Source organism: Anguilla anguilla, chromosome 14 (assembly GCF_013347855.1).
Source record: "Anguilla anguilla isolate fAngAng1 chromosome 14, fAngAng1.pri, whole genome shotgun sequence".
Taxonomy (NCBI): Eukaryota; Metazoa; Chordata; class Actinopteri; order Anguilliformes; family Anguillidae; genus Anguilla; species Anguilla anguilla.
In genome coordinates, this window is record NC_049214.1 from 27,556,332 (window position 1) to 27,571,755 (window position 15,424).

Below are 15,424 nucleotides of genomic sequence, written 5' to 3' on the forward strand. Positions count from 1 at the left end.
ACGACCCGGAAGTATTTTATCTCGCTTCTAATTGGTTGTCGTCATAAATCTCTGTATTTCCATTGGTTCCTATTGTAAGAGTCCGAGAGTTGCTTGAAAAAGGTACGATGCAGGAACTGTCAATATTGTTCTTTATTCTGCAGGAAGGGAATGAGTTCACACAACAAAATGTATAGTCCAAAGTCCCACTATCCGTCATTCATTTTACATCACTTATGTTTACTTCCAGCGTTGGCAAATCGTAATTTGTTACGATTCGCTGGTCACCCAAATACGGTTAATATAAGGTTATATTTATTGCTTCTGAGAGAGCTTTTGCAAAACTCCCTTTCAGTCCAGGGCAGGATCCCTACCATCTAAGATAGTGTCATTAATTATAAACTATGGATAATATTGGCTGATCACACTGATCACCTGTCTTGCAAAGAACGGACATAATTCAGTTATTTCAAAACCATATATTTATGTGACTTGATTCCATTCACACGACAAGAAAAAGTAACACATAACCCAAATTAACAATGCCTATGAAAAATAGCTCTTTCACTGCTCCATAGAGGAATTTAGTTGTGGCAAATCTTCACCACCTCATTAAATTTAGATTGAGGATCAAGGGATTCAAACTCACATAAAACATCCTGCTATGTAATACACACTTAAAATGTAAAAGTATTATACCATGTCAATTTAAAAAAATTTCACTGTGACTTAAATTAATTTTGCATACACCTATAAATGATCCTTCCTTGGTATACATGGTCTTATTGTAGCCTGAAGATACAGTCCTCACCACTAATTTGGTTTTACTAGTTGCATTCAAACCTCCATGTCAGACCTGGCAACAAGACCAGGTCAAAACCTAGTATATGGCTGGACCTAACACATGTGACCCGGCCGACCAATGGTGTGAATCCATAACTCGGCCAACCAATGGTGTAACTTCATCACTCACTCAGTCACTCACTCAGTCAGTCACAGACATTCGCGTTTGTAGGGCTGGCCCTGCTGTTGCGGTCCAGCCAAAAATCTTGCATGTATGAAGGAAAGTACACACGAGGACCACACAAAGATTTGCTAAACAAAACAACTTTATTCTGATCACCAGAGTAGCAAGCTTGTTTTGTAAGTCTGTTGCTGAAATCACACTCTGCGTCATGTATCTTGGACACATTTGGAGTGCTCACTTTGGAGCCTAACACAGGGTTTATTATCAGTCCAGATCATATGCAGAAGCATTAAGTGCTGCATATAGTCTGCAACAAATTCATGGAATACTAAACTACCACAGAGAAAGAAATAGGACTTGCAGAATTATATAATTAAAGTTATTTTCAGTTTTTATTTTTTCATTCATATTTATTTTTGCTGTCTACACATTATTTGATGTTGTCTATTATTTCTATGGATCAATCAGTAATGAATTACATTTAAATGCATGTGGTTACTTTTTCTTTTTTTATATCATGCATTTCTTTGAAAATATTGGCCATATGTTGTGTGTGCACTTTATACAGTATGACCAGATGGCAACAGCTCATTCACTGAAACCTTATACATTTCCACAGAGTGTTTTCCCCTGACCAGCCATTTACTGCCAGGTTCAGTATTTCAGACGTTTCCATAATGTGTAGAACCTCAATTTTATTTCCTTTTAAATAAAGTATGATTCGTATTGTTGAGCTGGACACACTTGGTACAGTATCTGTAAAATTGTACACCAGAACTTCACAAGAATATGACTATGGTGAACGATTGACTATAATCTGCAAAAGAGCTGATTATAACAGGCAGCACACACACGCACGCACACACACACAACTACATAATATTTCACATTATACAATTATAATTTGTTTTGACTGACTGTAGCCACTTTACCAGTAATGCACACCTGTATTGATTATGTAGTATTGACTTAGAATATACTTTGTTGGATACATATGTGAAGGACATTTTACAGAATTGATGGTATGAATCCCAAGTTTTGAATGATTTTAATATAACAAATGGATTTTTCAACATGGGATTCGGTGAATAATTGATCTTTATATTACTTTCTGTAATTAGTGCTCCAATTTCAGAGACACGGACCAATGAGTAAAACCATGCATTAAACTTGTGCTGATAACTGAAGATTGGCCATCAGTCTGAGGGGAAAGGGACAGATGTGGAACACAATGGACCAGAATCTTGTAATCTAAGTCTTAGTGCTGTGTGTCCATGTTCCATAATCAGTAAATGGTCTTTGAGTATCTGCACACTGTGATGTATATTGTAGCTGCAACAGCTCAGATATGCTGCTAATAATAAACAACTGGATTGTGGTTATAAAATAATGAATGATTTCTGGGATCTATTTTGCAAAATAACTTTATGAGCAAAGTAGCAGAGATTTTCACAAGCTCTGTTAAAATAGATTTTTATTAGACAGTGGCGTAAAAAAAACTGCTGTGTATAAAGAGAGAAAATCTGAGCAATGTGTAAGTTAGAGCTGCCTAATGGTTGCTCCTACAAATTTGGTACTGGTCAGTAACAAAGGGTGTCTCACAATCAATTTAACAATCCACCTCTCTCTCTCTCTCTCTCTCTCTCTCTCTCTCTCGATGAAGCAGTGCTGTTCTAAACTTGTGTACCTTCTGTATGTCATTTTGGCTAAAATGTGCTAAACACAACAACTGTATTCTGTATTCAACAAATTCTGTGACTTGGAAATGGTATATATAATACATAATAACACATAATAGTCCTCTGCTTCTGCTTTCCTCAGTGTTTATACTTTTTTGTTTATTGTCATGAAGAGGTATAAAATAATTGGTTTACTAGTAATCTTTTACTGTACTTCACACTGTAAATCTTTGGTTCAAATAAAAACAGAATAAAAAATAAAAAGCGATTATTAACTGATACATTACCACATTTAAGTTTTCTCAGCTTTCAAGTTTTAACATCTGTGGATTGCAAGTTCTGGTGACAAGCCTTTTATGTTGAAACAGCAACCACAAATAAGTTGTATTAACTCACATTGTGATGTTCAGATAACATACAATATTTGTGGTTTTGTCAACTACATGTTATTACTCCATTCAAATACAAAACCGAAATGATCAAGTTCATAACTATGAATTTAACACTGGGTCAACGTAAAAAATAAAAGTGTTTGTGAGTTAAAATAAAAAATAAATTAATAAATAAACAAGGCACCCCGCCCTTCATTCCTTCCATTTTCTATAACACTTGCCCCCCAGTCAGGGTTATGTGGGGGATGGAGCCAATCCGCACGTGTTGGGTGGAGACGGCTGGGATTTGGGCCTGGTACCTTCTTACTGTGAGCTGATGGTGCTAATTACCTGCACCATAATGCCAGCCCATGGCAAAGATGTAATCCACTCAAATAAGGTTATTTTGGATTTGTATTAGAATGCAGTAATAAAATGTAGTCATAACAAAATGTAGAACAGCACAATATGAGTTACTATAAGGTACTTAAGGTTGCTGCACCAACATTAAAAGGCTTGGCATTGGAATGTATCATTTCTATTCCACACAACCTTGAACACTGAAAATTGAGAAAACTAAAAAGTGGTCATGTAATTAGTTACTTAAAGACTTTCAGTTTGGAGAACCAATATTTTGTAGCACTGTAGTGGTTTTCTGGGATTTGTAAGTTTGTGTATTTGTAACTGGCAATACTTCCACGTTTGCCCATGTATACTTCATATAAAATCTTGTCCTTCAAACATTTAAATTACCTTCACATTTTCTAAACTATGCTTCACATTTTGGTTATAACTATTCATATCAGCTCAGCTATCTATTGATGGTGGGGGCCATAAAATATGTATGCAACTCCAAGTGAGATCTGAAACCAGGATTCATTTCATTTATGCATGGAACAAGTTGTGCTTCAGTTCAATTAAGGATTAAGGATTTTTACTTCTACTCATTCAAATTTTCCAGGAAGCAACAACACCTCTGCTTGAGTACAACTTTGCAGTATGTTTTCCACCCCTGTTTACACATTATTTGCCTGATACAGACATGATTTTTGGCTGTGAAAACATGTAACAACATGAAACACGCAAAGACTGAAGATGCACAAAAGCCCTAAGGAGTTTGCAGAATGGAGCACCATCGTAATTTTGCCCCACACTGCAGTGTGAAGTATGGCATTTGCATTCAAAAAAGCAGGTCCGGTAGCTGGGATCCAGAATTCTTACAACATTCAAATTTTACTCTTGCAGTTGTATCAAAATGCAACAGTCACCGCTTTTACTATTCTGAATTATATTTATTGCTGAAAAACCTTGTCAACAGCCATAGCCCCAAAGTGCCAACTGTTCTGCTGACAGCAAGAGTTTTGCTGACACACTGTTGGTCGAGAGTGGAGGTGGAATGCAGTCCTACAGCTATAGCATGCAGTCATTGCTTCAGCTTTCATTTACATAAAAAAAATGTACAGGCATTTAGCAGATGCTCTTATCCAGAGCAACTTACATAACTTTTTACATAACATTTACACTGCATCCATTTATTCACCTGGATATGATATGGAATCAATGCAGGTCAAGTGCCTTGCGCAAGGGTACAACAACAGTGTCCAATGTGGGAATTGAACCTGTGACCTTTAGGTTACACTACCAGCTCTTTATCCATTATACTACACTCCATACAGATTCTCCTCTGTGCTGGACATCCACATACCCTTGCAAAACAGCTTGCAACATGGTCAAATTGTAAAAATGAATAAATAAATTATGAAGAAATTATAGAGTAGAAATAGTTCCGCATTACTCTGACTTGCCGCTACTCTTTCCATTCTCTCTCCAAGGCTGTGCAAGTACACCGAAGGAAAGAAAAGAAAAGGGACAAAATAATACTTTGGAATGTAGCACTGCTGCACACGCTCAGTTCAAGACTTCAGACAAAACAAATGAATGTGAGCAGCAGTGAAGCCAGTTTTGGTCCTTAAAATGCTTTTGCCATTTTAGAAGAGCTCAGAGAAATAATAAATATATGTATACAGTTCAATGTCAAAGGCCTCAGAATAGAGGATTTTGTGTGGTTGTAAATTGTATTATCCAACCTGAGTAGCAAATCAACATATTTCGGAGATTGTCTGTTTTTTTTATGAAAAAGGTGAGTGTGTTTGTCATCTAGTAATGATTTTTCACTTAATTCATCATGCAAGGTTCATAGCCTTAGGATATTTACCAGGCTTAAGGCATAAGCAGAAATTCCCACAATGGGTCAGGTAAAACATACAGATTCATCATCTGACAACTGATGTGGATTTTTTCACAAATTAAGTCTTTTAAACACACAGTATTTGACAGAACAAAGGTCATTTCAAAACCAAAAGACATCAAATAAAAACACTAATCATATTGGCTGTGCACTTCATATGAAATCTGAGTAAGCATTAAACAGTTCTTACAAGTTTTTTTTATTTTATTTTTCATTCAGTCCATTGCTGTATTAGTACATGAATCTGATTGCACTAGCTCTTTTTACTGTTTGGAAATGCGAGGTCCACACCTTGCGTGTGTGTACAGGACTGAAGCAAAGCTGGTCAGACTGGTATAGCAAGTTCCCACAGGCTTCAGGGGAATTAAGGGATAACATCTCCACTGCCTGCATCTTCCTTTGACTCAGCAAGGACAGGCCGGGGAGTCCAATTCAAGAACAGTCTTGAGACAGAATGTGTGAAACTCAAAACTGACCTAATGCCAGAAGAGTATGATAACACTGGGCATTGCTAAATAAGCAGTGTGTCCCTCTTCATTAAAACAGAAATATCATTTAAATATATTCTCTTGCTTTACTTCTGAGCTGTGTTTTTTGTTGTTGTTGTTGTTGTTTACAGATGCTTCAAATATGTATGAACCATTTCTTAAATCTGTAGTATTTGGCCGGGTTCACCCGATGAATTGTAGCTTTGACATACACATTTACCTGGTATTCAGAAGCATCCTCAATATGTGCACGTTAGTTTGACATGTCCATCGAATAAAATTTTAAAAGTAATGAAAAGAGCAACAAGCATCAAAATACCCTCATGTTGTTTTCCCTAACGAAGTTGATCAATGAAAACCTGGTTCGTCCCACCACTTTCCCTGTTCAATTTCCTCATATAGTTTCAGTCGTTTTCAGAAACAAAGGTCTCTGACGTTGGCAATCGTTCTAAGGTGGAAAAGACACTTGTTTAAATACATGTCACTCAAATGAAAGATCACGTCCCATTATTTTACTCAACATCCTTTGATAGCCTTACAGCACACATAAATTAGGGATCTGGTAACCAGATACTTGCTTTCTCCACTTGATTATAATGCAGATAAGCTTTTTAACAATGTTGTCAATAAAATGTTTATTAAATTCAGAATGTGAGCAAATTAAATTTAAAAATATATTGATCATACAACAGACCATTTCTGTAATTACCTCAGAAAACTGAGGTTCATATCTCTACCTCTGAAGTCCATTAATACAGAATTGGGCCAGTAGAAATGAAAAAGCAGCAAGAAATGGTTAACTGTCCACAAAATGACTGCTTTGCAATGGCCATCTCGGTATCCAGACTTGAATCCAATCACAAACGTGAGGTTTTACCTGAAGAAGGCAGTCCACAAGTGTAGACCAAAAGATCTTTAAGGTTGATCTTTTAGGTTTCAGATCAACAAAATCAATGTTTTTTTGCATTTTCCCTCCCATACTGGGTGTGCATGTGTAAGGGGTTGTGTAATTGTGCATGCATGCCTATTTTTGTGTGGGGGGTACGAAATTATATATTAAATTTTGGACATATGTTCATGTACGAAATACGAGAAATATGTTTTCCTATAAACTGGTGCCACCTGAAGATTAAATCAGAATTCGAGCTTTGAAGAATATAGTGCGCAGTTGGAGGGAGGAACAGCATTTAACACAAAGTAAAGTTCAGGAAACAATTAAATGACAATTTACAGTAAAAATGACTCATTTGTTAGAAAAGAATCGCACCCTGAATGGTAGGCTACATATGGACGAATAGTAATATTTAAAAATATCAAAAGAATTCGCAGTTAGCCCGTTTCTTGCACTCATATCTGACAGCGTACATTTTAATAAGCCACCAAGTCATATTGTCGCACACGTGCACATGTTTATTCGCTGCACTCCCTTCGCAGTTTCCCTCAGCATTAATAACAAAACATAAAATTATAACTGGTTTCAACTTTTCATATTACACTCATCAGTCGTCAATCGTCGAATTCAGTACCTGCACAGAATGCGATCGACAACACTCCTGGTTCCTGGTCAGCTACGATAAAGCACATCACTCAATTTCCCACAGCCACAGTCCATTGAAATTAGAGATAGGGACATCGTAATTATTATTTTTTCTATTGTAACTTTTTGACTGCATCAAACACATCGCTGAAACCAAGTAACAACTGGTACGTTTTAACAGAGCTCGGTTGTGTGGCCTGATGGCAAAAGGAAGCCATTTTGTGTGGTGAGGCGTCTGTACATGTCTGTGTATTTCTGTGTTCACGTCAGTAGCAGGAAGCGTGTCTTTGTGCCTATGAGAGCGAAATATTGTGTTGGCGAGCTAAGCTGCGCTGTTGTAACAACACCCAAACCTATCTCCTTATTTCACTGAGCCCTGTCTGCAGCTTCATCCTGTTTTCTGCTTCCTCTGTGCAATGGATGGGTAGGTGTTTCTTATATTATCGACTGTTAATACACGTGTGCCTATGGCAAGATATGCTGTAGCCTATACAGAACTAGCAACCTAGTGGATTTTTCATGAATCTTATAACGAGCAAATCATATTGCATGGTTGAAAATAGAAGGAAGCGCAAGCGGCGAGGGTGTGTGCAAACAAGCAGTTCTAAGCTTACTGTTCCTCTCAGTTCATTGTTTTTTTTCATTTCCAAGTTATCCGTGTTATTTTATTTATTGTCAAATACTACTGAATATAAAACAGTAGGATCGCGTATGTTTTCTTGGTGTTGTTTAAGCCTATGCCGTCAAATAGGGAATGGCAATGTTTATTATCAAAGTTGGATAAAGGAAGTATGCGACAAAATGCCTTGTCAACGAGATGTGTAATGCTTATTAATAACATTCAGTCGAACAGATCAAATTAAAATATTCCCCGCATTTCATTCATTTTTGTTGATATATTAGACCTATTATTTTGCAACATTTTAATTACCAATGTGATGCCTCGGAAATATCCCTATGCTGCCATTTTAAGATCAGCGAGGGGCGTTACTGATAAATGTAGTATTGCTCGCGAAAACAACGCTCGTGCAGCAAGATTTTTCCGTCTAGCAGAATAAATAATTGTAATTTACAGCAAACGGAACTGAAAGTCGACCGAACAAGTCGTTACAAGCACCTCAGACAGCATATGGTTCGATAATTAGGTATAACAGGAGGAGGAAACTGGATTATTGTTTACCATTCGGCTGCGTGTGTAATGCATTCGCCTGGTGGGCGGGGGAATTCTATTTTTCACTCCGATTGAATTTGAGAAATAACAGAGATTGTGAACTGATTACTTTGAGCATGTAAACCTTTTTGTTCTCTGTTCTCTGTCTGTCAATTACGCAGTTCGGACCCCTTTGTAATTTTCTGAGCTGTGTGTCTAGTTGTCTTCAGCCAGGTAAATTTATATAATGGGGCGGAACTGCGTGATGGAAAACACGGGTAAAAAAAGAGCAAGCTTTATTATGGTTTAATCGGGTTTTTTAAGCCGTGGTCTATTCCTCTAAAACGCTTGCCTTGCTCATTTTACTGGCTATTTGTTGAAATGTGGAATCGAAAGTGGTGCTATAGAGTGTAGGCTAATTAGTGACTTTTCAGTGCCTTTGTTAAACTTCGCATGGTGTCACGCTGTGCACTTCTAGAACAAAAGATCGACGTAGTCTTTTTAGCTTGACAGTCATGATTCCTCGTTGACCCTTTTCCTTTTACTCCGCATGTTTCTATTTATGGACAGCTTTACTTGTATGGTTTGTTCTTTTCTTTTTGTGCAACCTGCGCGCAGCGTATCACTTTCACGAGTTATGAAAGTAACAATTTATTCTCAGCATTGAATTAAATCGAGCAAAGGTGTTGGACTTGTCGCGAATTAACTGTGGGAATATTATTGTCCGCCCCTTACATTAAAATCTGATGTTCTTAACAAATTTTCGTACAAATTGTTATATTAGATTGACAGTTAGAATTAACAGTTTATATTTTGGGGTATGCTTTGGAGATTTGAGAAACTGTATATGCCAAACTTTGATTGTGTCGTAGTAGGCTACTGTGTTGTCAGGTTAGGTAGCCAAATTTGTTCCATATGTTCCCTGTGACAACTGGAGTCTTGTGTGTTTTGGAAACATGCTCAGTTTATGTATGTCGTTAAAATCTTGTATAATATTTTATTATTGGTCTCTTGGAATGGGTGCCATAATTTTTCTACTGCTTTTAAAGGAAGGCAAATAATAAAGGAAATAAATGTGGTTTTTTTTTTTTTTTTGTGGTTTTTTTTGCCCATAAACTTTCAGGGTGTATTTTCTAGTCAGCTTAATGTAGTCGCCCTGTGCTGATGTCACAGAGCTATGGCAGAATGGGAAATAAATCCTGAGTTTCTCCAAGGCCATTCTGCACTGTTGTAAAAGCATCACAGGAGCCACGTTCTGATCAAGGTGTGTGTGTGTGTTTTTTGGGGGGGGGGGGGGGGGGGGGGGTTTAAGTTGGTGTATATGTTAGGCCCATAGACCCTGCTCCTAAAGGGCTTGCCTTTGTTAACTTTGTTATGTAGTTTTGGTTTAAAATGTTCTTTATTTTGTTCCAAGACATATAAATGTATGCCTGTGGTATCCAATAGTTGTATTATATTGCTGATACAACCTTTAATGAACCTTCAGAAGGTGGTGGAAGATGGTAAGCGAGTCTGTTATTCTGAGATAGGAATGAGCCAAGTCCTGATTGGTGTCGGACAGTGAAGTCACAGCAGTAGGACATGGATGTAGTCAGTGGTAATGGAGCCTAAGATCTTGGCCAGCAGTGCAGGGAGGGTGAAGGTTTGTAGGCATCTGTCTTTAGAAGGCATGTTACTGGGCACAGGGTCACGGTTGTGAACCTTCTTCAGACAGTTCAGTTCAGCGGTTAAGCACGGGAGATGAAAAGGGTTTGCACAACAGGAAGTGAGGAGGAAGAACACCAGACAGCATCAGATTAAGATTATTATGCAGGGTTGGTCAGCATTGCCCGGCAGCCATCCACCAATCAGATTGGACCAGACTAAAGATCAGTGTGTTAAGTAGGGGGTAAGAAAATCCTCTATTCTAAGAACGTGAATGTGTATAAATGATTTTATATGAATATTACACTCCCAAATATTGGTTCCCTGAACTAATTAGGAAGAGGCTGCAGTTCTGGATTAAAACAAGATGATCCTGTGGAGAGAGTAAAGCTGTGGACTAAATGAATGCCACTGAATCTCTAGTAGGCCTATCACTGAGGCCCATAGTCCTAAATTTATGTGCCAAATTAAACAAAATGTATATTTGCATCCAACAATCTCTGTCTGTAGAAGACAAAAATCAAGTTTTAGATCAGCAACATTATTTCTCAGTAAGTGATGTAAGTATGCTTGCTGCCATAACGTTCCCATTCATAATTATTTGTGCTTTTAATTATGATATAACTGGTTAACATCTCTCCAGGCACACGTTTCCATCTGACTAATGGCAATACTAGTAATTAAAATGTGTACCTAGCATTCTTCTATTAATGTGTTGTTTTTTTTAGTATTCTAAATGCATTGTCACATGTATGGCTCTATTTTGAGGGCAAAACACAGCCATTGCTAGAGCAAAACTGTAGCAAGGGTAGATTTGTATTTTGGAGAGGCACAGAAGGATTCAAGGACAGTTGCAGCAAGGTTTGTATTTTCATTCCTTGCTGTATATTCTTTTGTTGGGTTGGTCGAGTGGAATTTGGCTGCTTGCTTTTTTGTCTCTCACTTTTTTTTGTTTGGTGGGGGGGGGGGGGGGGGGTGTGTGTGGTTGGATTGGAGCAAATTTAAAATGCTGTGGTATTTTTATTTTAATAAAATGAATTCTTAATTGACTTTCTAGGGGCTTGAAAATTCTGCTTCCGGAATCCTGTTCTTTGCTTCAAGGTCGGGGCCAATTCAGTTCACAAATTGAAATAAATCCTTATAGAACATAACAGACATTTTTTAATTCATGAATTTAAATTATTTTCGTGAATCGATCAAATTAAAAATTTGATGCCATCCCTGCATAGCCGTTCCTCTCTTGATAGGGGGCTATTACTAGGGAAAACAAAATATGTTGAATATGTCGTAAAGGCATCCTCTGATAGATGTTAGTACTGTAAACATTTCAGTTTTAAGTTCACCATAGCACCATAAAAAAATAATTTATCCTATAAAACCATTTCTTAATGTTTTAGTTGCAAGGGAAAGCTGGTACATTGGTAAACATGCAATTGAAAATGTAGCAACACAGAATGAATCAAGTGTGTGTTATGTCATCGGCTAAGTAATTTCTGCCTGCGCAGATCAATCGCATTGATGCAGTCCTGCAGTACACTCAGACAGGATAATATGCACATGCAGAGCAGTTGGCAAGTGGTGTTCCCCACAGAAAGCTACACCCAATGAAACTAAAATGTGTATGTGTGATATGGCGGTACAAGAACAGTAGACCTTGCTCTTTAAACAGTTCTATGGAATACGCACTGGCCACCAATAAAGATGTCAGAGAGAACCTGCTGATTTCGGTGATATGTTACTTGTGAAATGTACTTCTTTTCTTTTTTTCATTTGAGCCTTTCTACAGAATTTCACCTTTTGAGCAATAACCAGAATGCATCATAAGTGACATAACGAAGATAACACAACAGACAACTTCAACACTTTAAAACTTCTTGGCCATCGGCTGTTAGCGGGGCATTTTGAGCAAACGTTGGCAAATCCCTCCTAACTCTTCAGACATCCGGACAGTTCAGGTGGTAAAGTGAAGGTACAATTATACTTTAAGAATAGCTGCATAGACTCAAGGCAAGAAGTTCTTAAAGGACATTAATTGAACGAAAATTCTACCCAAAGACATCTGCAACAGTCCACAACATCTACAATTTACATAAAAACTATAATAATTGATGATGATGGTAATTATTATTGATTACAGTACATCACAATACAAGTTATTCTGTCAATTTCAGCCTGTAGTTAAGAAATAAAACATAAATGAGCAAATTAATCAGTAGGAACACTTTAAAGTAAATTTTGTATCCAAAGGGAATAATAGACAATGTAATGTGAGAGAGGAAAAGTGTGAGTCGGGCCAGAGAGCATGCGCTACGTCCACGGAGAATCGAAAACAAGGGTACGTGACATAACCGTTGAAACGAGCACTTTAAAGGTAATGTGGGGAAGTGCGTCCCAACAGGTCAGCACGGTCACATCTTCGCCGCACCCTTATTACACACTCATTTACGGACCGCGGCGCTACCCCCTTTTTGGGCCACGCGTCCTCATGTCAAAGGCCAGTCAAGTCAAAGTGGTACGCGGGAGAGGGCGTTCACATCTGCCCCCGGGTGCCACCTGTTACTTCCGCACTGAAAGAGAACACTGCTGAAGTGGAACCCGCGCGGGGAGCTTTGCTTGGGCGCTGACTCATACTACCTTTAACGGCTTGCTGCTGCTAGAAAAATCTCAAAGTAGCAATTTGAATAGTCATAAGCTGCTGGACTAAAACTCCTACAAAGCCATTACTGGTTCCATGGCTTAAACTGATCAGTTGTTTTGGTACAGATGGCAATTGGGCCATGCACACTATATGTATACCTTCTCCATGAATGAAATTTAAATTTGACTAGATTTATCCTTTTTTTGTCATTCTCATCAGTTTCATTTGAAATAGCAGGACCTCATTTCAAGCCATAAAACAATTTATTAAATGTGTGATTTCAACTATTCACTCTAACTCTCCACATCAACTAGACGTGTCACAAGATATCATAGAATAAAAGACACTAAATATCTCTAATTACAGATCATCACAGATTTGTGTCAGTGGCTGGGCTTTTTATTAATGAATATTGCCCTCGGTTCTCAAATTTTAAATCTCAAAAATTACAAATCCCACGAAAAATGCAAAATGGCCATAGTGAATAAGTATTGAAAAGACTATTTCCCAGAGCCAACTTGTATGACCCACCCCCGAGAACCTCAGCTGTGTGCAAAATTAATTCATAAATTCACACCAATTAATAAGCTGTACTGTGTAAATTATATACAGTAGTAATTTTGATTCCCAGCAATACTACAAATTGGTACGAATTTGAAATGTATCCATCTGCTCACGGGTAGACTATGTCTTAGGTAGCTGTGACCTTGCGCAGTTTGCTCTAGACTGAGTTCTTACACAGAATCTCATTGTTAAATCCCCCCATGACGCACAACTAAAATGGTGCTGACATGGTGTTCTTGCTGTGAAATGGCAACTTTCACTGTTTTATTCAAATAAAAACAGTGTTGGTTCTTGCTGTTTTTTAGGGGGTGAGAGAGCAAGTGTTCTGAGCTGTTAAAACTGTGGACTGTGTTTAGGAGATAAGTAGATAGCAGGGTACTACGTATAGCCCTGCAACCCGTAAACATTCCCCGCCGTGTGTGTACGGTAAATTCCAGTATTTTGTCCACAACTGCCTGGAAGTTAATTCCATGTATAATCATCTGTGGTTAAGGGTACAAATGTCATTGTAGTCTGTGAGGCTGTGAAAGTTAAAATTGGTAATCAGATTTTTAGATGCAGTGCATATTATACACTATATGACCAAAAGTATGTGGACACCCCTTGGTCTGGGGCTGTTTTTCATGGTTTGGTCTTGGCAACTTAGTTCCAGTGAAGGCAAATCTTAATGCTACAGCATACAATTACATTCTAGACAGTTCTGTGCTTCTCTAACAGTTTGGGGTCGGCCCTTTCCTGTTTCAGCATGGTAATGCCCCCGGGCACACAGTGAGGTCCATGGTTTTGATGGTTTTGTCGAGAACGGTATGGAAGAACTAGACTGGCCTTCACAGAGCCCTGACCTAAACCCCATCCAACACCTTTGGGATCAATTGGAAAGCCAAATGTGAGCCAGGCCTAATCACCCAATCAGTGCCCTACCTCACTAATGCTCTTCTGGCTGAATGGAAACAAATCCCTGCAGCCATGCTCCAACATCTAGTATAAAGCCTTCCCAGAAGAGTGGACCAACTCAATATTAATGCCCATAATTTTGGATGAGCTGTTGGATGTCAGGTGTCCACCTGACCTTTGGCAGCGTAAATATCCTGAAAGTGTCTCTTCATATATCTTTATCCAGTAGTACATTGGCTGCTGACAATTTGTCTGTTCTGTAACTAGGCTATTGACTTATGTGGAGATTTTTCATTGTAATATAAAATTGAGATTTATAGATATTTTCTCCACCATCTCTCTTTTGTAATCCTGGCACAAAGTACTAATATTGATGCAGTGTTTGTGTGGACACCAGATGAAAGATTACAGATACGTGTATGACATTGTCGATTCTCCTGTCCTCTTTTGTATTAAGTTGCCTTGGTAACTTTTTTTTTCTCCCCTGACCTTTATCAAAGGCGAGGCTCTATAAAGAGCAGCGTGGTATTCCTTGTTGACTCCACCCTTGACGGGACATTAGGGATGGTGTGCAACACGTAAAACTGTCCCCCGCACTCCCCTCCCTTTCACGGCACTGATGGTGCTCGGCATTAAGCGGTCCCTCGTATACCACCCCAACAGATACCTCGGCTGATAAATAATAATTTTCCTCTTGAGCTGCCTCAGTAGGTTTCATAAGTTTTTCCGTGCATTACGGTGTGAGAGATGTTTAAAAACGGAAGGCTGGAGCTCAAGACTAAGAAATGCAAATGTGCAATAGCATTGCCACCTTTAGTGTTGCTCATATCCTCTTTATAACACTGATATAAATAGGCAAGGAATTGATGTACTATACCAGGGGTCTCAAACTCCGGTCCTGGAGTCTCATCTGGATTTTGTGATTTCCTTTCAATCAACAGCCAATTAAGGCCTTGGAACCAAGGTGCACAGACTCTTTAGCCAATCAGTACCTTAAATGAAGCGCTTAAGTGAAGGAACATGTCAAAAACCAGCAGACACAGCGGCCCTCCTGGATTTGGGTTTGAGAACCCTGTACTATACATTACTTGGTAAACGCATGATACGAAGCCTATGCCAGATATTGGCAATAGGCCATAATAATCATAGAAAGTATAGCCGCTTTTTCAAAAATCAGCAAGCAAGAATTGGGTTTGCTCATATGACCGTGAGCCCTCACGATGAGCGTCAGTTAAATGACATCCCACAGAAATGTTGTAAGAAGA

At 38.4% G+C, this 15,424-nt stretch overlaps 1 protein-coding gene across 2 annotated transcripts in view; it reads left to right on the plus strand.

The window, feature by feature from the left end:
• Positions 1-7,542: 7,542 nt before the first annotated feature.
• The window catches only part of ptbp3 (polypyrimidine tract binding protein 3), a 71,622-nt gene continuing 63,740 nt past the window's right edge, over positions 7,543-15,424 (plus strand). For both annotated transcript variants that reach the window (XM_035390520.1, XM_035390521.1), the window contains exon 1: positions 7,543-7,693. Coding sequence is in view for 1 of the 2 variants with exons in the window: in XM_035390521.1 (XP_035246412.1) it covers positions 7,690-7,693 (4 nt within the window). In the remaining variant the exon portion in view is untranslated. The remainder of the gene's footprint in view (positions 7,694-15,424) is intronic.